Here is a 20,283-nt window from a genome sequence, read left to right on the forward strand (position 1 = left end):
ATGATAATCAATGTATGAATGCGATCTTTTAACAATGGTCCAAGACCCAAACACTTATCTGACATCAAGGTATAATTTTATATAGCTCATTATTTTTTATACAAGTGAATCAAGCTTCCAGCATGCTTTATTACGATGATGTCACCGTACTACTATACCGAAAATCCAACTCGGTGCCCAGGCTCATCTGCTCCCGCTTAGAAAAAAATCAAAACAAATATCAGAAAAATTCAAGAAAAATCCAATTTTTTTGTGTGGTACATAATTTGATGCGTGAGGTCCACTTCAAATTTTAACTTATTTGGACATCTGATCAGCTCTCGGCAAAAAAGACAAATCGAATCAGAATAGTGCATGAATAGTAAACTTTTTTACGTACCCCGATTTTGTCTTTTTTGCCGAGCGCTGCTCAGATGTCCAAATGAGTTGAAATTTGGAGCGGACCTCACGCATCAAATTATTTACCACACATAAAAATTAGATTTTTTTAAATTTTTCTAGTACTTGTTTTGATTTTTTTTCTGAGGGCGGGTGCAGATGAGCCCGGGAGCAGAAACTCCACGTCCCACTATACTAATTATATATTACTAGATGATACCCCGCGCGTTGCTGCGGAAATTTTGAACACACAAAGTTTAAATAAAATTTGATACAACCATGGTTCTCAACTGTTCAATAGTAATAATCCAAACTAAATAGTGGAAATTAATTAATTAAAAACAAATAGAATTATACCAATTGACCATGGGGCAGTACGGACTAAAGGAAATTTGAACATATCTTGTTCGGAAATAGCAAGTATTTAGTGCAAGTAAAAAAGGGTGTGTCTAATTGTACAAACCAAATTGTGTCTAATGAGCTTTTACGCAAAAGAATACTCTACATGACCTGATAAATAAGCAAAGTGGTGTCAAACATAACAAATATTTTTAATGGCACCTAACAGTACAAACGAAAATATTTAAATAAATGATACTAAGCATTTGGTCTTTACCTAATATAATTTGTGGCTGACTAGCTTCTCTGTTTAACAGATAGCCAAGATCTATATATGTGTTGTCATAAGAAATACCCATGGCCAACAGTTCAGTAATCACTATGAATTTATCAACCAATAAACATTGGCATCATACACAGGGAAATATTCTTTCAAGATGATAGTACATTCTTGGCCTCTAAGGATGAAAGGTAGAGAGAAGACATTGATTTATGATTCCATGGATTGGTCCATAGATGGAGTTATAACCTCGATAAGCAAAATGTGTGTCTTTGTATATTCCAATTCGTGCTTCAACAGGAAATAGAATAAAATTTGTCTAGTGCTGAAGGCAAACTGAAGGTTGCTTAATGACCAAATAGAAGTCGTCGCTCAATCTGTCATCTCTTGAATTTTAATGATTTCAAGTTTTAGAATCAGAACACACCCAGATCAGATTACCCCATAGAATATATATTTTCTAGTGCTGAAGGCAAACTGAAGTTTTATGAATGATGACAACATAATAAATAAAGTACACGTTAGCTCAAACACATGTTACTCGCCCAGACCAATTCTCTTCTGTTGGCAATTCGATCGACTGGCGACAACATGGCTGGCCTTTGAGAGCGGTTCGATCCAGGAGATAGGGGGGATGGTCGTGCTCCGCAGGAAGGGAGACCATCTCAAAAATTGCCACATGAGAGCTTTGGTTTGGTTGAGCAAGATGAGGACCGGCCATTATGTACTCCCTCCGTCTCGAAAAACATGTCGTGGGCACAGTTCATGGGTGATTTTGCAAAAAAGCCCTCGTAGTTTTAAAATCGTCTGAAAGAAGCCCCTCCGCCCCCTGTCTTCTTCCTCCGTCGTCGATAGGGCCGGCGCCGCCCAGCTGCCGCCGTCGTCGTCATCGCCGCCCATCAGGAAGTGCTCCGCCGCCGTCGCCAAGTACCTGCTCCGCCGCCTCCCCCGCTCAGACCTGCGTCACCGCGATCCCCTCCCGCCTCGATTACCTGCGGGCGTCGTCGGGACCTCCGGCCACGTCCTCCTCGAGCTCGCGGGTGTCCACCTCGAGCTCCAGCGCATCCTCCTCAAGCTCCAGCGCATCCTCCTCGAGCTCCCGCGTGTGCGCCACCGCAATTCCTCCCGGCTGCGATCCCCTACGGGCGTCGCCGGAAATTGCCTCCACGATCCGGTGGACCAGGAGCTCGCGCGCTGCCTCCTCGATCTCCCGCGCGTCCTCCTCAATCTCCTGCGCGAGCCCGTGCAACTCCTTCTCCTCTGCCCGCGCGCCCGTGCGGCTGCTTCTCCCCTACCGCCGGTGGAGCTCCTCTGCCCGTACAGCTTCTGCTCGTCTACTAGTACTGCTGCTGCTCGTCTGCCGGTGCTGCCGCCAGAGCTCCTGCTCGTCAGAAGGAAGAAGGTACCGTAAGGAGTTGCTCCTCTGCTCCCTGTGCTGAATATGATCAGTGTACTGTAAGGAGTTGCTGCTCTGCTCCTGTTCATCAGGAAGAACAATGTTAACTGAATATGATTAGTGTTAACTGAAAAAAATCAGTAGATATCAGCAGAGCAATTATGATCTGAACAAACACTGTCAAGTGTAAACTGTACTCCAGGGAAAGGTATGCAGTGGATGTGGAGTGTAAACTGTCAAGTGTCAATTATGATCAGAGTATAATTCAGCCAGTCAAGTGTCAATTATGATCAGCGTATAATTCAATCAGTCAATGGGAATTTATAAAGCTCTTTATCTTCATCTTGCTCTGTTATGGGGACATGGCAGACCAAAACCTCACAGTTTTTAGGATTCATTGGTCTCCAAACCTGAACAATAGAAAGCAACTTGGTGTTAGGATCGACAACCACCACTACCAAAATTCCTATTCGGCCTAGTTGTAGTTGTAGATCCAAACCAAACAGACTACTCGGCGCCATGACGCAAACATGTGCCTAACAGAAGATGGGAATTGATGATAGTCAACATCTTTGGTAAACCAGGCATTAGATAATCAACTTCAAGAATTGTGTATTTTGCATGCTCCCCTTCCACACACCCGGACTAACCATAACCAGGTTTCTATCTAGAGATCAGACGGATCATATATTTTGTCTTATTTAAAGCTATATAAGAGAACCTTCTTTTTTAGAAAGAGTTGATAAGAGAACCTTCTTTTGCCTGCAATTTCCATTGTACATTTACTATGTCGGGGAGTAGAATTTTCCCCGACATGTCTGAATGTCAGATCCATTTTACGAAGCTGGCTTATCAAGCTATATCAAGGAATGTAAGCTTTTCTTTAAAAAAAAGGAATGTAAGTTGAATAGCATGAACCAAAGCAAATTCTAATAGAACTGTCCAAAACATGACACATGAAAGATGTCTAATAATCTAATGCAGGTCACAAACTCCATTGTTAGGTTTACATACAGGAACCCAAATGATGCTGAATTGCTTGCTGACTACGCTGATTATCAATTGCGAAAATCGAATCACAATCTGAAGAGTCAGTCAGGTGTTTGTATTGAAGGAGTAGGCTGAAGATGATTACAGTTTACATACAACACAGGAAAACACAAGCTTGCACAGGCTGAATAAGGCACCACCTCACAAGATGTCATAATTTTGTTAAATATCTAAACTCGGCCATAATTCAGTTGAACATGCAAGGAAACATTTAACTTGTGATGTCAGTGAAAACATCACCAGACTGTTAAAATTCAGTTAAAAGATCTGTACCTTGATGCAAACTAAAGGGAGTAGGTTAACTGATTTGGTCCTGTGGCTGGTCAAACTGTACCATGCCAAAGTATTTCCTGTAGAGAGAAAAAACAAAAATAAGCAAACATAAATTGATTGGAATGTGTTGTAGTTTCACTAGGAGTAGTTTATATACAAAGATAATAAATCAGTTTTGATTCTATTGACAGGAGTATATTTTTCTTGACACTTTTCTACCACAGGCATGCAAAGGTAATAATTTGGATTAATTTTAGTTATTTGAATTAATTTAGAATATTTGGATTTATTTCAATGAGGCATGCTAATGTCACAATCAGTATACTTTTAAGGTTAGTGGCAAGCAAGGCCTTTGCTAATCTGTATGCTTGGCAAGCAAGGCCTTTGCTAATCCCATATCATCAGTTAGATGATACTCCAAATTGCAATCTACTGATGATATGAGATTATCTTCTACTGCAATTGCAATCTAGCTTTAGTAAAAAAGCAAGAGTCCCTTGTATGGAGTTAACTGAAAACTAAACATGTTCTAAAGTTTTGAGTAAGCTGGAGCGGTACAAAAGCAAGTCTAAAGTTTTGAGTACATGCTGTAAAAATTTCTACTGAATTTACTCCATGTTCTAAACAGAGTACTCCTATATTAATACAGCAATCTGCCATAACTACTCCATGCCAGAACTACTCCATGATCTTGAAATCTGAAGTCCAAGAAATCTACCAGAACTACTCCATGATGAGTACTCCAGGCCATTGTCTGAGACACAATTTGAAATTTGCCAACACAATTTGTTCTACTGGATCTACAGTAAATAAATTTGAGAGCACATTTTCTTCAGTCCCTCACTGACAACACAAATTTTTTGGATGCATTCAACTTGAACATGGAGTATTTTCAGCAAAAAAACTTGAGTATGGCAGCATTTTCTGCAAAAAACATCTTGAGCATGAAGTATAAGGGGTATTTTCACCAACTTAGAGAGAGTATTTGAAAATTTGGTCACTACAGGACCACTACACTACTCCAGGTCACTACTGTTCAGAAACAAACTTGGAAAGGTAATAAATCAGTTTTAATTCTATTGACAGGAGCACATGAATAAGAACCCTGTCTAAACATTCAGTTTATACGTCAACATTAAACTATCTAAATACTCATGTACAGTTCTGTGCCATTCAGTTTATTGACAGGAGTATTCAGTATGCTATTGACAGGAGTAGTAGTATCTCAACAAGCAGTACTCGCTGCTATGGTGCGGCCATGGATGCATGAAACAAGTTTAAAAACAAATTTAAATGATGCTGTGATTCAAAAATTAAATGGAAAAAGCTCAAGATGATTAATCATGACTACTGTCACATGACAGATTACTCCTGTACACTATTGTACCATTTTATAAGTGCAGACTAGTTCTATAAGTGCACACTAATTCTAGAAGTGCAGATGTTTAGTTGTGACATTATACAGGAGGAATATTCAGTCTAATTCAGCAGTTGAGAATGCAGTTGTTTAGTGCAGTTGAAAATGCAGCAATTCAGGAATCACCTGAATCAATTCAGACCACTGCTGAAGATGTCCTTGAACTGCCACTCCTTCCACCTGAAGATGTTGCCACTCCTTCCAATCACAAACTTTCAGACCAAAGCACACACAGCAATCCACCAGAAGATGTCGCCACTCCTCGAACTGCCACCACACGCGCCCAATCGTTGGCCTTGAGCGAAGCCGCCGAAAATCGACCTACTCAGTCACCATTAACCATTGCTAAGTTTCAGAGTTCATTTCAGAAAAGAAAAAACGAAGTTTCAGAGTTCATTTCAGAAAAGAAAAAATGAAGTTTCAGAGTTTGGAGTTGGGATGGATGGGGTGAGGGGCGAACCTGGGCTTGCACCGGCGGCCGCCCTCACGGAGTCGCCGACGCCGCTTCTCCCCGGAAATAGAGTTTGCGGCGAGCTGAGGGGCAAACCCCCGGTAGCCGCATGAAGACGAGCTCACGGAGTTGCCTCCCCACCCCGCAACGCACAGAGGGTTAACGCACGGAGACGAGCTCGCTGACGTCGCCCATCGGCTTCTCCTCGGAGACAGAGCTCGTGCCGCCGCTCCAGTCACTGGCTGCGCCGCCGGCTTGTCCCTATCCTCGAATGCCTGTAGAAATCTAGGATGATGAAGAAGAAATTGGGTGGACATGGCCCGAATAATCCAAGAACATAAAAGAAGAAATTGTATGGGTGCAGTAGATCAAAGGGAGGAGAAGGGGAAAAAGGAGACCTTTGACTCCGGCGGGCTACTTGGTGAGCTCCTCCACCTGCCTCTTTGCAATCCGCCGAGCAGCCGCCGCGCCAGGAATGCGAGAAAGGAGGGCGCCCTGCTGCCGTGCCCCGGTGAGGTAAACACATGGCCGTCGGACAGGAACGGCAGGAGGATCGACAAAAAAAACGCGTGCTTCACGTTGGGGAACGAGGCGGGGAACGAGGCGGCGTGGGGCGTGAGGCGGGAGGGGTGGTGGCAGCGGGGGCGGCGTGGGGCGGGAGGAGCGGTGGCGGAGAGGGGCGGCGGGGGCGGCGTGGGGCGGGAGGAGCGGTGGCGGAGAGGGGCCGCAAGGCGGTGCCCGTCGTCGGGTTCGACCGGGAGAGAGTGAGAGCGAGAGCGAGGAAGAAGAGGGACCTCGGGTTCGGTCGGGAAAACGTGGAGGACTAAACTGCAAATATCCACTCGCGACATGTTTTTGGGGACGGAGGGAGTACCATCCTATTCAAAGAGAGAGAGAGAGAGAGAGAGAGAGAGAGAGAGAGAGAGAGAGAGAGAGAGAGAGAGAGAGAGCCCGAAATCAATATTTCTGTGACCAACCAACACAGTCTGGGGCAGAATGCCATGTGAATCCAATGACCGGAGAAAGAACGGAGCCAAAGATTATGGGTTCATGGCGACGCAGAAACTCCTAATACACAATCCACAGAGCCATCGACGATTCATCGGGTGCGAGTAAAACACCGTCGATCTTGAGTGGTGATGCACAATCAAATCTTTGTACCTGCAGAGCCAAAAATACGAAATTAGATAAGGAAAAAAGATGAAATCAGATTGATTTGGAGCTACACACGATCAAACTGAGATAGTTCTGGAATGGGGAGCGATAATAGGAAGAAGATTCAAGTCAGGAAGAAGAGAATACGAAGAGGAAGAGTAAACGGGGACAAAATCATCTGGTTGATTTGCTGCAATAAAGAGGCGACGTTTTTTTTATTTAGGGAATAATAAAGAGGCGAGGTCAAACGAAACGCTCAGGTAAATTTGTGGTGGGCCACAGGGAGCTACTTTTAAGCCCACGTACACAAACTTGGCTGGAGTAGATGAGAAGTCGCTTCCATAGCCCACATGCAGAAAGGAGATTTAAACACCCCTCTAAAAAGGAAGGAGAAATAAACGATCCGTAGCATGGGCAACAACTGATGGCGAAAAAGGGGTGACGTGGCTGCACTTAACATTGATGTGGCACCATGATGATGTGGACAACATGCATGGTGAGAGAATAGGGTGTAGTGGGGAGCAACTTCTTAAGAATGATAGATTCCAAATTTAGCATGGTTGATACGCAGGTTGCTGAACAAAGCTTCAGAAATGAACAATGTGAAGATTTTTCAGATGCAAGAGATGTTCTTTCTCAACCAAATCTTAGGTTCGAAACAAGTATATTTATATTCACATAATATTGATATCTGAATTATTACATAACCTTGTACCTGATGTACACGATTTTTTTAAAGGATCGATTTTGACGAATACAATGATGAACATGAAGAGGTTCAATCTAAATATGGTAAAGGTGGAACAAATCATGTTCATGAAGAACTTTTTAACACTGAAAATCCTTCTCTAAATGAAAAGTTAAAGAGAATCAAGGTATTTTTTGCCGCTTTAGGGTTACAAGCAGCAACACTTTCGCATACTGAATCTGTATACTAACATGGAAGAACTTGAACCAACTTGGAGCAAGATTTGTGGTATGAACAACTCCGGCGCGATTCAGCTTCAATCCATGGTAGCCAGAAAAAAAGAAGAAGATTGAGGAAGCTGCAACAAGAGCGTTGACCACCGCGACCACATGCTGGATCGTAGACCGCCGCGACCACTAAGCTGGATCGCCTGGGTCAGCCTGGAGACACCATGCGTGGGCACGGACCCTCCCTGCAACGACATTGACCAGCGGCTCTTCGAGGATTGCACAAAGGTTATAGTGCACGATGGCCGACGGGCAATCTTCTGGCGCTCAAATTGGCTGCACGATAGCACAGGTATGACTATCTTGATTCTGTCATAAAATCATCATGGATGTACATGCATGACAGAAAACGCGACTTACTGTGACAAACACATATCATCACGGAAGTGTATTTTTTTGTAGTGGTAGCAAGTAACAAAAGTGAGCACAGACGGTATTGCGATGCTTAGAAACAAGGCTAGGGTTCATACTTTCACTAGTGCAATCTCTCAACAGTGCTAACATAATTGAATCATATAACAATCCCTCAATGTGCGGCAAAGAATCACTCTGAAGTTTCTATCAGAGAATGTAGGACGAAACCGTGTATCGACCTATGTGCCTAGATCACCCCCAATGTCACCACGGGAATCCGCAAGTTGATTACTAAAACATATATCAAGTGAGTCAATATAATACCCCATTGTCACCAAGGGTATCCATATGCAACACATACATCAAGTGTTCCCAAATCCAAAATATTCAATCATAACAAAACCTCAGAGAGCAAGACTCAATTCATCACAACAAAGATAGAGAGGGAAGAACACCAAAGGACCGACTATATTAACAAAGCCCATGGTACATCAAGATCATGTCGGATCAAGAACATGAGAGAAAGAGAGAGAGAGAGATATCAAACACATAGCTACTGGTACATACTGATACATCTCCAATGTATCAAAAAAAATTATTGTGTTTCATGCTATTATATTATCCATCTAGGATGTTTTATATGCATTTTGGTACTATTTTATATCATTTTTTGGGACTAACTTATTAATCTAGTGCCTAGTGCCAGTTGCTGTTTTTCCTTGTTTTTGACTTTTTCAGAAAGGAATACCAAACGGATTAAAACTTTAGGATGATTTTTCTTGGACCAGAAAAAACTCAGGAGACTTGGAGAGGAGGCCGGAGTAGCCACGAGAGGGCCACAAGCCCTCAGGGCGCGCCCCAGGGCCCCTCCCCCAGGCTGGTGGGTCCCTCGGGACTTCCCTAAACCTAATTCTTGCTCCATAAATACCCAAATACTCCATCTACATTAGAAGCGTCCAGAAAAATACTTTTTCGCCGCCGCAAGCCTCTAACCTTGTGAGATCCCATCTTGGGGCCTTTTCCGATACTTTGACGGAGGAGGATTCGATCATGGAGGGCCTCTACATCAACCTTGTTGCCCTACCGATGATGTGTGATTAGTTTATCACAGACCTATGGGTCCATAGCTAGTAGCTAGATGGCTTCTTCTCTCTCTTTAATCTTCAATACCATGTTCTCCTCCATGTTCGTGGAGTTCTATCCGATGTAATCTTTTTTGTGGTGTGTTTGTTGAGATCCAATGAATTTGTGGATTTATGATCAGATTATCTATGAATATTATTTGAGTCTTCTCTAAATTCATATATGCAAGACTTAAATAGCTTTGAATTTCTCTCCGATCTATTGATTCGGTTTGGCCAACTAGATTGATCTATCTTGCCATGGGAGAGGTGCTTTGTGATGGGTTCAATCTTGCGGTTTCCTCACCTAATGACAAAGTAGGGGTAGCGAGGCATGTATTGTATTGTTACCATTAAGGATAAAAAGATGGGGTTTATATCATATTGCTTGAATTTATCCCTCTACATCATGTCATCTTGCTTAATGCGCTACTCTGTTCTTTTGAACTTAATACTCTAGATGCAGGAAGGAGTTGGTCTACTTGTCACGGACGTGATGCCTATATTCATGATCATTGCCTTAGATATCGTCATAACTATACGCTTTTCTATCAATTGCTCAACAGTAATTTGTTCACCCACCATATGTTTTCTTTCAAGAGAGAAGCCTCTAGTGAAACCTATGGCCCCGGGTCTATTTTCCATTATATATTTTCAAGTCTATAAACCAAAAATACAAAAATACCTCGCTGAGTTTTATTTCATTTTTTTATATTTATCTCTATAAGATCTCACTTTTGCTCGTGATCGTGAAGGGATTGACAACCCCTTTTTCGCGTTGTGTGCAAGTGTTTGTTAGTTTGTGCAGGTGCATCTATTGGAGACTTGCTTGTTCCTCCTACTAGATTGATACCTAGGTTCTTAACTGAGGGAAATACTTATCTCTACTTTGTTGCATCACCCATTCCTCTTTAAGGAAAATAACAACGCAAGCTCAAGTAGTAGCACATACTCTCAGCCCCGAGGGTGAACTACTCCCTCCTCATCATGGAAACCGCAGGGATGATGAAGATGGCCACCGGTGATGATTTCGCCCTCCGATAGGGTGCCAAAAAAGGCCTCTAGATGAGATCGCTTTGGAACAGAGGGCTTGTGGCGGCGGCATTGAAGTTCTAAGTTTCTTTCTGGGGTTTTCTATATTTATAGGAATTTTTGGAGTCAGTTTCACATTGGGGGCCCACGAGGGACCGAGAAGCTCAGACGGTGAGGCCTACCCCCCAGGGCGTGCCCCATGAGCTAGTCGCTCCCCTGAACTTCGTCTCTCCCACCTCTCAGGCTTCGGGGGTCTCTTCTTGTCAATAAAAAATCAGCGTAAAGTTCCAGCCCACTCCGAGAACTTTTATTTCTCCACAAAAATAACAGCATGATAGTTCTGCTAAAAACAACACTGGTCCAGGTTAGTTTCATTCAAATCATATAAAATTGCAACAAAACCATATAAAATTGTTACAAACATGGCATGAATACTTCATAAATGATAGATACGTTGGAGACGTATCACTTGCTAGGCCTGCCGTCGACGCCACCATGAACCAGACAGCGTCGTCCTCCTGCGTGAGTCCGTCAACCCGCATCGGACGCCGAGACTCCACCACGCCATGCAGCCGAGATCCGCCGTCATCAATGCGGAGGATGAAACCCCGCTCCACCACTAGGCTCTTTCAATTAGCACCTGCTCCAAAATGATGCCCCCAAGAGAGAGAAGGACATCCAAGATGCCGTCATCATCCGATCCGGGAAGACCTAGATCTAGGGTTTCCCCTGGAGCATCCCAAGTGTGGTGTTGTGACCTGCAACAACGATGCCTCAAGAAGGGAACGATGTCATAGATGCCGCCATCGTCTGCCATGACCGTAGACGACGCAATTTTCACCAGAAGTCGCGTCCCCCCGGTCCCGCAGTTGACTGGACCTGTACAGAGTCTTGTCGTGAAGACGAAAGCCACTGTCAGCATACCCACAAGGAACCTCCAGCCGCCCCACACCGGTCCCTCCACGCACCCCCGGTTGGACAAAACCATGTCGAGGCGGACCTGGGCGTGACGCCAGATCCACGGCTTCCGCCGCTACCCATCTCTAGACACAAATTCCACGAGGGGATCAGGCCGCCGCCTTACAGGGAAGGGGCGCCGCCATACCTACTGCTCGCAGATCCAGCACCCGAGTCGCCCCTGCCGCCTCCGAGAGATCTCGCAACACACCACCTGACCTAGCGCTTTGGTGTCGGGCCCGCTGCCACTTCGGACTTGGCCGGCTGCAGTGACGACAAGGGAAGAGACGTGAGGGGGCTGGCGGCGCTAGGGTTTGGGTCCCTTTACGTCGCCCAGGGGAGGCGACGCGAGGGGGTGAGACTAGATAGGAGGACGGAAGGAAGCAAGGCTATTGGGACTATTACATTTTTATTTGGCTTGTAAATTATGAGTTATTTATTTGGTTGTCTTTTCTGGGTATATTTATTTGGTTGTCAAACTATGAGATAATCGTATTTTGTCTGAATTATGTTAACTTGGGCCAAATTCTATTGGTATGTTGCAAAAAGAGCAAACAAAGGCCGCAAACCGGTCGCGAGGACAAAAATGGATCCGCGCGTTGGGCGCAATGGCCGATCCAAATGGACGAAAAGCGGACAAAACGTGCGATCTGTTTGAATCTGCGCGTTGAAGTTGCTCTTAGCATTTAGGTAATTTTCCTCCGTCATTGTTTGTCAAACATTAACCGCATGCGTTCATTGTTCCCATAAATTTGAGGAGACCAACCTAGACGCGCCTTCATTATATATTTCCATATACTGGAGGAGTCTAAAAGAGACGGGTGTTCATTATTTCATTCTTCCTCCGTTCATTTTTACAAGTCATTTTAGACAACTGAAATTAAATTGTTTTGCATGCTGTCTTAAATCTCTACAGGGTCTTATGGATGTGAACAGAGGGAGTAGTCGCAAAGTCATATTGAACGGTTCCGTGATGTACCGGTAGATCCTACACCGGCCGTTTACTCCGCGATTCGTGTAGTGCTGGCCCACGTCCATGTATATCATCTTTATTGTGTGTGAAACTGCCCGTATTTGTAATAAGCTAGGAAAGTGGCCGGCCCCCACAAACCACTTTGTGCCAGATTTACATTTACTGCGCCGCTGTAACGGGGACCTTCCTCCCGCTCTATTTCCCCCTTCTCTTCCTTCTTCCTCCATCCTGTGATTCCCTCAATTTTTTTTGAAAGATCCGGTGCTGCTGGCATTTCATTGATTTAGAAGGAAGAAGGCGGAAAACATTGTGATAAAGTGATCAGGTGGGCGGTTAGAATAGGACCCAAAGAAAAAGAAAGAGAAGGCATCGCCTGGTCAGGAACTAGCAGAGGTCATAAGAAAAGCCTCTAGGTTACAATTTCCCGACTATCCCCGAAGGGGCTCATGAGTTGTTTGGTGCCAGCCAATCACCATTGATCCAGGGCACACCGCACAGCAGCAAGAATGTGAGGGGGGCGATGGAATCTTGCCTCTGAAGATCGCCTCGTTTCTCTCCTGCCATATCTCACAGGTGATCAACACGATCATGGACCTGATCCCCCTCCGCGCCTCACCTGAAGACCGTGCGATGATATCCCTCACCGTAGCGGTGGTGCTGCTGCCAGGTCTCCAAATGTTCGGGTGGAGGGCGTCGCAGCCGGTCCAGGCGGCCGCAGCAAGTCAGACCGCCCTGGAAACGGTGCATTCCCAGAACAAGTGCAGAGATGATTCCAGGTGCCTTGCACACAGGCCGCAGAAGTAGCTGTTCGGCCATCCTCTTCTTTGCAGCCTATCATTGCACCATAGGCGATCTTGGTGGACCAGCCAAGAGAACATCTTCGTTTTTGCCGGTGCCCACGCCTTCCAGAAAAGTTGTATGAAGCCCGGCCTTCTGGACATGTCATTGAGCCAGGTAAGCGGAGGTCATGGTGTAAGTACCAGAGCTTGACGCCGTCCACTGAAAGGCGTTCGGGACCCCAGGCTCCAGAGCGATGCCTGCCGAACCAAGAGCCCGCGAAAGGCCGACGAATTCCACCACCAGGGCGACATGATTGCCATGGCAGAGATCAGCAATCCATCGGTCGTCGAGTAGGGTTGCGAAAGTGTTGCTGCTTGTAACCCTAAAGCGGCAAAAAATACCTTGATTCTCTTTAACTTTTCATTTAGAGAAGGATTTTCAGTGTGAAAAAGTTCTTCATGAACATGATTTGTTCCACCTTTACCATATTTAGATTGAACCTCTTCATGTTCATCATTGTATTCGTCGAAATTGATCCTTTAAAAAAATCGTGTACATCAGGTACAAGGTTATGTAATAATTCAGATATCAATATTATGTGAATATAAATATACTTGTTTTGAACCTAAGATTTGGTTGAGAAAGAACATCTCTTGCATCTGAAAAATCTTCACATTGTTCATTTCTGAAGCTTTGTTCAGCAACCTGCGTATCAACCATGCTAAATTTGGAATCTATCATTCTTAAGAAGTTGCTCCCCACTATACCCTATTCTCTCACCATGCACGTTGTCCACATCATCATGGTGCCACATCAATGTTAAGTGCAGCCACGTCACCCCTTTTTCGCCATCAGTTGTTGCCCAAGCTACGGATCGTTTATTTCTCCTTCCTTTTTAGAGGGGTGTTTAAATCTCCTTTCTGCATGTGGGCTATGGAAGCGACTTCTCATCTACTCCAGCCAAGTTTGTGTACGTGGGCTTAAAAGTAGCTCCCTGTGGCCCACCACAAATTTACCTGAGCGTTTCGTTTGACCTCGCCTCTTTATTATTCCCTAAATAAAAAAAACGTCGCCTCTTCATTGCAGCAAATCAACCAGATTATTTTGTCCCCGTTTACTCTTCCTCTTCGTATTCTCTTCTTCCTGACTTGAATCTTCTTCCTATTATCGCTCCCCATTCCAGAACCATCTCAGTTTGATCATGTGTAGCTCCAAATCAATCTGATTTCATCTTTTTTCCTTATCTAATTTTGTATTTTTGGCTCTGCAGGTACAAAGATTTGATTGTGCATCGCCACTCAAGATCGACGGTGTTTTACTCGCACCCGATGAATCGTCGATGGCTATGTGGATTGTGTATTAGGAGTTTCTGCGTCGCCATGAACCCATAATCTTTGGCTCCGTTCTTTCTCCGGTCATTGGATTCACATGGGATTCTGCCCCCAGACTGTGTTGGTTGGTCACAGAAATATTGATTTCGGGCTCTCTCTCTCTCTCTCTCTCTCTCTCTCTCTCTCTCTCTCTGAATAGGATGGTACTCCCTCCGTCCCCAAAAACATGTCGCGAGTGGATATTTGCAATTTAGTCCTCCATGTTTTCCCGACCGAACCCGAGGTCCCTCTTCTTCCTCGCTCTCGCTCTCACTCTCTCCCGGCCGAACCCGACGACGGGCGCCGCCTTGCCGCCCCTCTCCGCCACCGCTCCTCCCGCCCCACGCCGCCCCCGGCGCCCCTCTCCGCCACCGCTCCTCCCGCCCCACGCCGCCCCCACTGCCACCACCCCTCCCGCCTCACGCCCCACGCTGCCTCGTTCCCTGCCTCGTTCCCCAACGTGAAGCACGCATTTTTTTGTCGATCCTCCTGCCGTTCCTGTCCGACGACCATGTGTTTACCTCACCGGGGCACGGCAGCGGGGCGCCCTCCTTTCTCGCATTCCTGGCGCGGCGGCTGCTCGGCGGATTGCAAAGAGGCAGGTGGAGGAGCTCACCAAGTAGCCCGCCGGAGTCAAAGGTCTCCTTTTTCCCCTTCTCCTCCCTTTGATCTACTGCACCCATACAATTTCTTCTTTTATCTTCTTGGATTGTTCGGGCCATGTCCACCCAATTTCTTCTTCATCATCCTTGATTTCTACAGGCATTCGAGGATAGGGACAAGCCGGCGGCGCAGCCAGTGACTGGAGCGGCGGCGCGAGCTCTGTCTCCGGGGAGAAGCCGATGGGCGACGTCAGCGAGCTCGTCTCCATGCGTTAACCCCTCTGTGCGTTGCGGGGTGGGGAGCCAACTCCGTGAGCTCGTCTTCGTGCGGCTACCGGGGGTTTGCCCCTCAGCTCGCCGCAAACTCTATTTCCGGGGAGAAGCGGCGTCGGCGACTCCGTGAGGGCGGCCGCCGGCGCAAGCCCAGGTTCGCCCCTCACCCCATCCATCCCAACTCCAAACTCTGAAACTTCATTTTTTCTTTTCTGAAATGAACTCTGAAACTTCGTTTTTTCTTTTCTGAAATGAACTCTGAAACTTAGCAATGGTTAATGGTGACTGAGTAGGTCGATTTTCGGCGGCTTCGCTCAAGGCCAACGATTGGGCGCGTGTGGTGGCAGTTCGAGGAGTGGCGACATCTTCTGGTGGATTGCTGTGTGTGCTTTGGTCTGAAAGTTTGTGATTGGAAGGAGTGGCAACATCTTCAGGTGGAAGGAGTGGCAGTTCAAGGACATCTTCAACAGTGGTCTGAATTGATTCAGGTGATTCCTGAATTGCTGCATTTTCAACTGCACTAAACAACTGCATTCTCAACTGCTGAATTAGACTGAATATTCCTCCTGTATAATGTCACAACTAAACATCTGCACTTCTAGAATTAGTGTGCACTTATAGAACTAGTCTGCACTTATAAAATGGTACAATAGTGTACAGGAGTAATCTGTCATGTGACAGTAGTCATGATTAATCATCTTGAGCTTTTTCCATTTAATTTTTGAATCACAGCATCATTTAAATTTGTTTTTAAACTTGTTTCATGCATCCATGGCCGCACCATAGCAGCGAGTACTGCTTGTTGAGATACTACTACTCCTGTCAATAGCATACTGAATACTCCTGTCAATAAACTGAATGGCACAGTACTGTACATGAGTATTTAGATAGTTTAATGTTGACGTATAAACTGAATGTTTAGACAGAGTTCTTATTCATGTGCTCCTGTCAATAGAATCAAAACTGATTTATTACCTTTCCAAGTTTGTTTCTGAATAGTAGTGACCTGGAGTAGTGTAGTGGTCCTGTAGTGACCAAATTTTCAAATACTCTCTCTAAGTTGGTGAAAATACCCCTTATACTTCATGCTCAAGATGTTTTTTGCAGAAAATGCTGCCATACTCAAGTTTTTTTGCTGAAAATACTCCATGTTCAAGTTGAATGCATCCAAAAAATTTGTGTTGTCAGTGAGGGACTGAAGAAAATGTGCTCTCAAATTTATTTACTGTAGATCCAGTAGAACAAATTGTGTTGGCAAATTTCAAATTGTGTCTCAGACAATGGCCTGGAGTACTCATCATGGAGTAGTTCTGGTAGATTTCTTGGACTTCAGATTTCAAGATCATGGAGTAGTTCTGGCATGGAGTAGTTATGGCAGATTGCTGTATTAATATAGGAGTACTCTGTTTAGAACATGGAGTAAATTCAGTAGAAATTTTTACAGCATGTACTCAAAACTTTAGACTTGCTTTTGTACCGCTCCAGCTTACTCAAAACTTTAGAACATGTTCAGTTTTCAGTTAACTCCATACAAGGGACTCTTGCTTTTTTACTAAAGCTAGATTGCAATTGCAGTAGAAGATAATCTCATATCATCAGTAGATTGCAATTTGGAGTATCATCTAACTGATGATATGGGATTAGCAAAGGCCTTGCTTGCCAAGCATACAGATTAGCAAAGGCCTTGCTTGCCACTAACCTTAAAAGTATACTGATTGTGACATTAGCATGCCTCATTGAAATAAATCCAAATATTCTAAATTAATTCAAATAACTAAAATTAATCCAAATTATTACCTTTGCATGCCTGTGGTAGAAAAGTGTCAAGAAAAATATACTCCTGTCAATAGAATCAAAACTGATTTATTACCTTTGCATATAAACTACTCCTAGTGAAACTACAACACATTACAATCAATTTATGTTTGCTTATTTTTGTTTTTTCTCTCTACAGGAAATACTTTGGCATGGTATAGTTTGACCAGCCACAGGACCAAATCAGTTAACCTACTCCCTTTAGTTTGCATCAAGGTATAGATCTTTTAACTGAATTTTAACAGTCTGGTGATGTTTTCACTGACATCACAAGTTAAATGTTTCCTTGCATGTTCAACTGAATTATGGCCGAGTTTAGATATTTAACAAAATTATGACATCTTGTGAGGTGGTGCCTTATTCAGCCTGTGCAAGCTTGTGTTTTCCTGTGCTGTATGTAAACTGTAATCATCTTCAGCCTACTCCTTCAGTACAAACACCTGACTGACTCTTCAGATTGTGATTCGATTTTCGCAATTGATAATCAGCGTAGTCAGCAAGCAATTCAGCATCATTTGGGTTCCTGTATGTAAACCTAACAATGGAGTTTGTGACCTGCATTAGATTATTAGACATCTTTCATGTGTCATGTTTTGGACAGTTCTATTAGAGTTTTGCTTTGGTTCATGCTATTCAACTTACATTCCTTTTTTAAAGAAAAGCTTACATTCCTTGATATAGCTTGATAAGCCAGCTTCGTAAAATGGATCTGACATTCAGACATGTCGGGGAAAATTCTACTCCCCGACATAGTAAATGTACAATGGAAATTGCAGGCAAAAGAAGGTTCTCTTATCAACTCTTTCTAAAAAAGAAGGTTCTCTTATATAGCTTTAAATAAGACAAAATATATGATCGTCTGATCTCTAGATAGAAACCTGGTTATGGTTAGTCCGGGTGTGTGGAAGGGGAGCATGCAAAATACACAATTCTTGAAGTTGATTATCTAATGCCTGGTTTACCAAAGATGTTGACTATCATCAATTCCCATCTTCTGTTAGGCACATGTTTGCGTCATGGCGCCGAGTAGTCTGTTTGGTTTGGATCTACAACTACAACTAGGCCGAATAGGAATTTTGGTAGTGGTGGTTGTCGATCCTAACACCAAGTTGCTTTCTATTGTTCAGGTTTGGAGACCAATGAATCCTAAAAACTGTGAGGTTTTGGTCTGCCATGTCCCCATAACAGAGCAAGATGAAGATAAAGAGCTTTATAAATTCCCATTGACTGACTGAATTATACTCTGATCATAATTGACACTTGCTGGCTGAATTATACTCTGATCATAATTGACACTTGACAGTTTACACTCCACATCCACTCCATACCTTTCCCTGGAGTACAGTTTACACTTGACAGTGTTTGTTCAGATCATAATTGCTCTGCTGATATCTACTGATTTTTTTCAGTTAACACTAATCATATTCAGTTAACATTGTTCTTCCTGATGAACAGGAGCAGAGCAGCAACTCCTTACAGTACACTGATCATATTCAGCACAGGGAGCAGAGGAGCAACTCCTTACGGTACCTTCTTTCTTCTGACGAGCAGGAGCTCTGGCGGCAGCACCGGCAGACGAGCAGCAGCAGTACTAGTAGACGAGCAGAAGCTGTACGGGCAGAGGAGCTCCACCGGCGGTAGGGGAGAAGCAGCCGCACGGGCGCGCGGGCAGAGGAGAAGGAGTTGCACGGGCTCGCGCAGGAGATTGAGGAGGACGCGCGGGAGATCGAGGAGGCAGCGCGCGAGCTCCTGGTCCACCGGATCGTGGAGGCAATTTCCGGCGACGCCCGTAGGGGATCGCAGCCGGGAGGAATTGCGGCGGCGCACACACGGGAGCTCGAGGAGGATGCGCTGGAGCTTGAGGAGGATGCGCTGGAGCTCGAGGTGGACGCCCGCGAGCTCGAGGAGGACGTGGCCGGAGGTCCCGACGACGCCCGCAGGTAATCGAGGCGGGAGGGGATCGCGGTGACGCAGGTCTGAGCGGGGGAGGCGGCGGAGCAGGTACTTGGCGACGGCGGCGGAGCACTTCCTGATGGGCGGCGATGACGACGACGGCGGTAGCTGGGCGGCGCCGGCCGTATCGACGACGGAGGAAGAAGACAGGGGCGGAGGGGCTTCTTTCAGACGATTTTAAAATTACGAGGGCTTTTTTGCAAAATTACCCATGAACTGTGCCCACGACATGTTTTTCGGGGCGGAGGGAGTATATTTATATTCACATAATATTGATATCTGAATTATTACATAACCTTGTACCTGATGTACACGATTTTTTTAAAGGAACGATTTCGACGAATACAATGATGAACATGAAGAGGTTCAATCTAAATATGGTAAAGGTGGAACAAATCATGTTCATGAAGAACTTTTTAACACTGAAAATCCTTCTCTAAATGAAAAGTTAAAGAGAATCAAGGTATTTTTTGCCGCTTTAGGGTTACAAGCAGCAACACTTTCGCATAATGAATCTGTATACTAACATGGAAGAACTTGAACCAACTTGGAGCAAGATTTGTGGTATGAACAACTCCACCGCGATTCAGCTTCAATCCATGGTAGCTAGAAAAAAAAGAAGATTGAGGAAGCTGCAACAAGAGCGTTGACCACCGCGACCACATGCTGGATCGTAGACCGCCGCGACCACTAAGCTGGATCGCCTGGGTCAGCCTGGAGACACCATGCGTGGGCACGGACCCTCCCTGCAACGACATTGACCGGCGGCTCTTCGAGGATTGCACAAAGGTCGATGGCCGATGGGCAATCTTCTGGCGCTCAAATTGGCTACCTACGGGGACGCTCTACAGGCGTTTCCCCGCACTCTTCCAGCACGTCAGGAGGAAAAATAGGATGGTGGCCGAGGCCCTACTCGACGACCGATGGATTGCTAATCTCTGCCATGGCAATCATGTCGCCTTGGTGGTGGAATTCGTCGGCCTTTGGCGGGCTCTTGGTTAGGCAGGCATCGCTCTGGAGCCTGGGGTCCCGAACGCCTTTCAGTGGATGGCGTCAAGCTCTAGTACTTACACCATGACCTCCGCCTACCTGGCTCAATGACATGTCCAGAAGGCCGGGCTTCATAGAACTTTTCTGGAAGGCGTGGGCGCCGGCAAAAACGAAGATGTTCTCTTGGCTGCTCCACCAAGATCGCCTATGGTGCAATGATAGGCTGCAAAGAAGAGGATGGCCGAACAGCTACTTCTGCGGCCTGTGTGCAAGGCACCTGGAATCATCTCTGCACTTGTTCTGGGAATGCACCGTTTCCAGGGCGGTCTGACTTGCTGCGGCCGCCTGG

At 45.2% G+C, this 20,283-nt stretch overlaps 1 protein-coding gene and 1 long non-coding RNA gene across 5 annotated transcripts; one reads left to right on the forward strand and one right to left on the reverse strand.

Annotated features, from left to right (window-relative positions):
- Positions 1 to 1,484: 1,484 nt before the first annotated feature.
- LOC123091517 (uncharacterized) lies at positions 1,485 to 6,455 on the reverse strand. 3 transcript variants are annotated; one of them, XR_006443227.1, is made up of 6 exons: positions 5,983 to 6,443; positions 5,594 to 5,859; positions 5,260 to 5,454; positions 3,717 to 3,793; positions 2,570 to 2,803; positions 1,485 to 2,474 (listed from the first exon to the last, which is right to left on the reverse strand). XR_006443227.1 is itself a non-coding variant. In XM_044513053.1 (5 exons), the coding sequence occupies exons 1-3, from the start codon at positions 6,433 to 6,435 to the stop codon at positions 5,349 to 5,351; spliced, it is 825 nt and encodes a 274-aa protein (XP_044368988.1). In that variant the 5' UTR covers positions 6,436 to 6,455; the 3' UTR covers positions 1,485 to 2,474; positions 3,717 to 3,793; positions 5,260 to 5,348. The 3 variants fall into 3 exon arrangements, 1 of the variants encoding a protein (XP_044368988.1); XR_006443226.1 differs by having other exon boundaries at positions 1,485 to 2,803; positions 5,983 to 6,439; XM_044513053.1 differs by lacking the exon at positions 2,570 to 2,803 and having other exon boundaries at positions 5,983 to 6,455.
- Positions 6,456 to 14,045: 7,590 nt separating this feature from the next.
- On the forward strand, positions 14,046 to 19,287 carry LOC123091518 (uncharacterized). 2 transcript variants are annotated; one of them, XR_006443229.1, is made up of 6 exons: positions 14,046 to 14,940; positions 15,064 to 15,330; positions 15,470 to 15,664; positions 17,131 to 17,207; positions 18,119 to 18,351; positions 18,447 to 19,287. It is a non-coding gene; the product is annotated as an uncharacterized lncRNA (long non-coding RNA). The 2 variants fall into 2 exon arrangements; XR_006443228.1 differs by having other exon boundaries at positions 14,049 to 14,940; positions 18,119 to 19,287.
- Positions 19,288 to 20,283: the final 996 nt, after the last annotated feature.

Source organism: Triticum aestivum, chromosome 4B (genome assembly GCF_018294505.1).
Source record: "Triticum aestivum cultivar Chinese Spring chromosome 4B, IWGSC CS RefSeq v2.1, whole genome shotgun sequence".
Classification (NCBI taxonomy): domain Eukaryota; kingdom Viridiplantae; phylum Streptophyta; class Magnoliopsida; order Poales; family Poaceae; genus Triticum; species Triticum aestivum.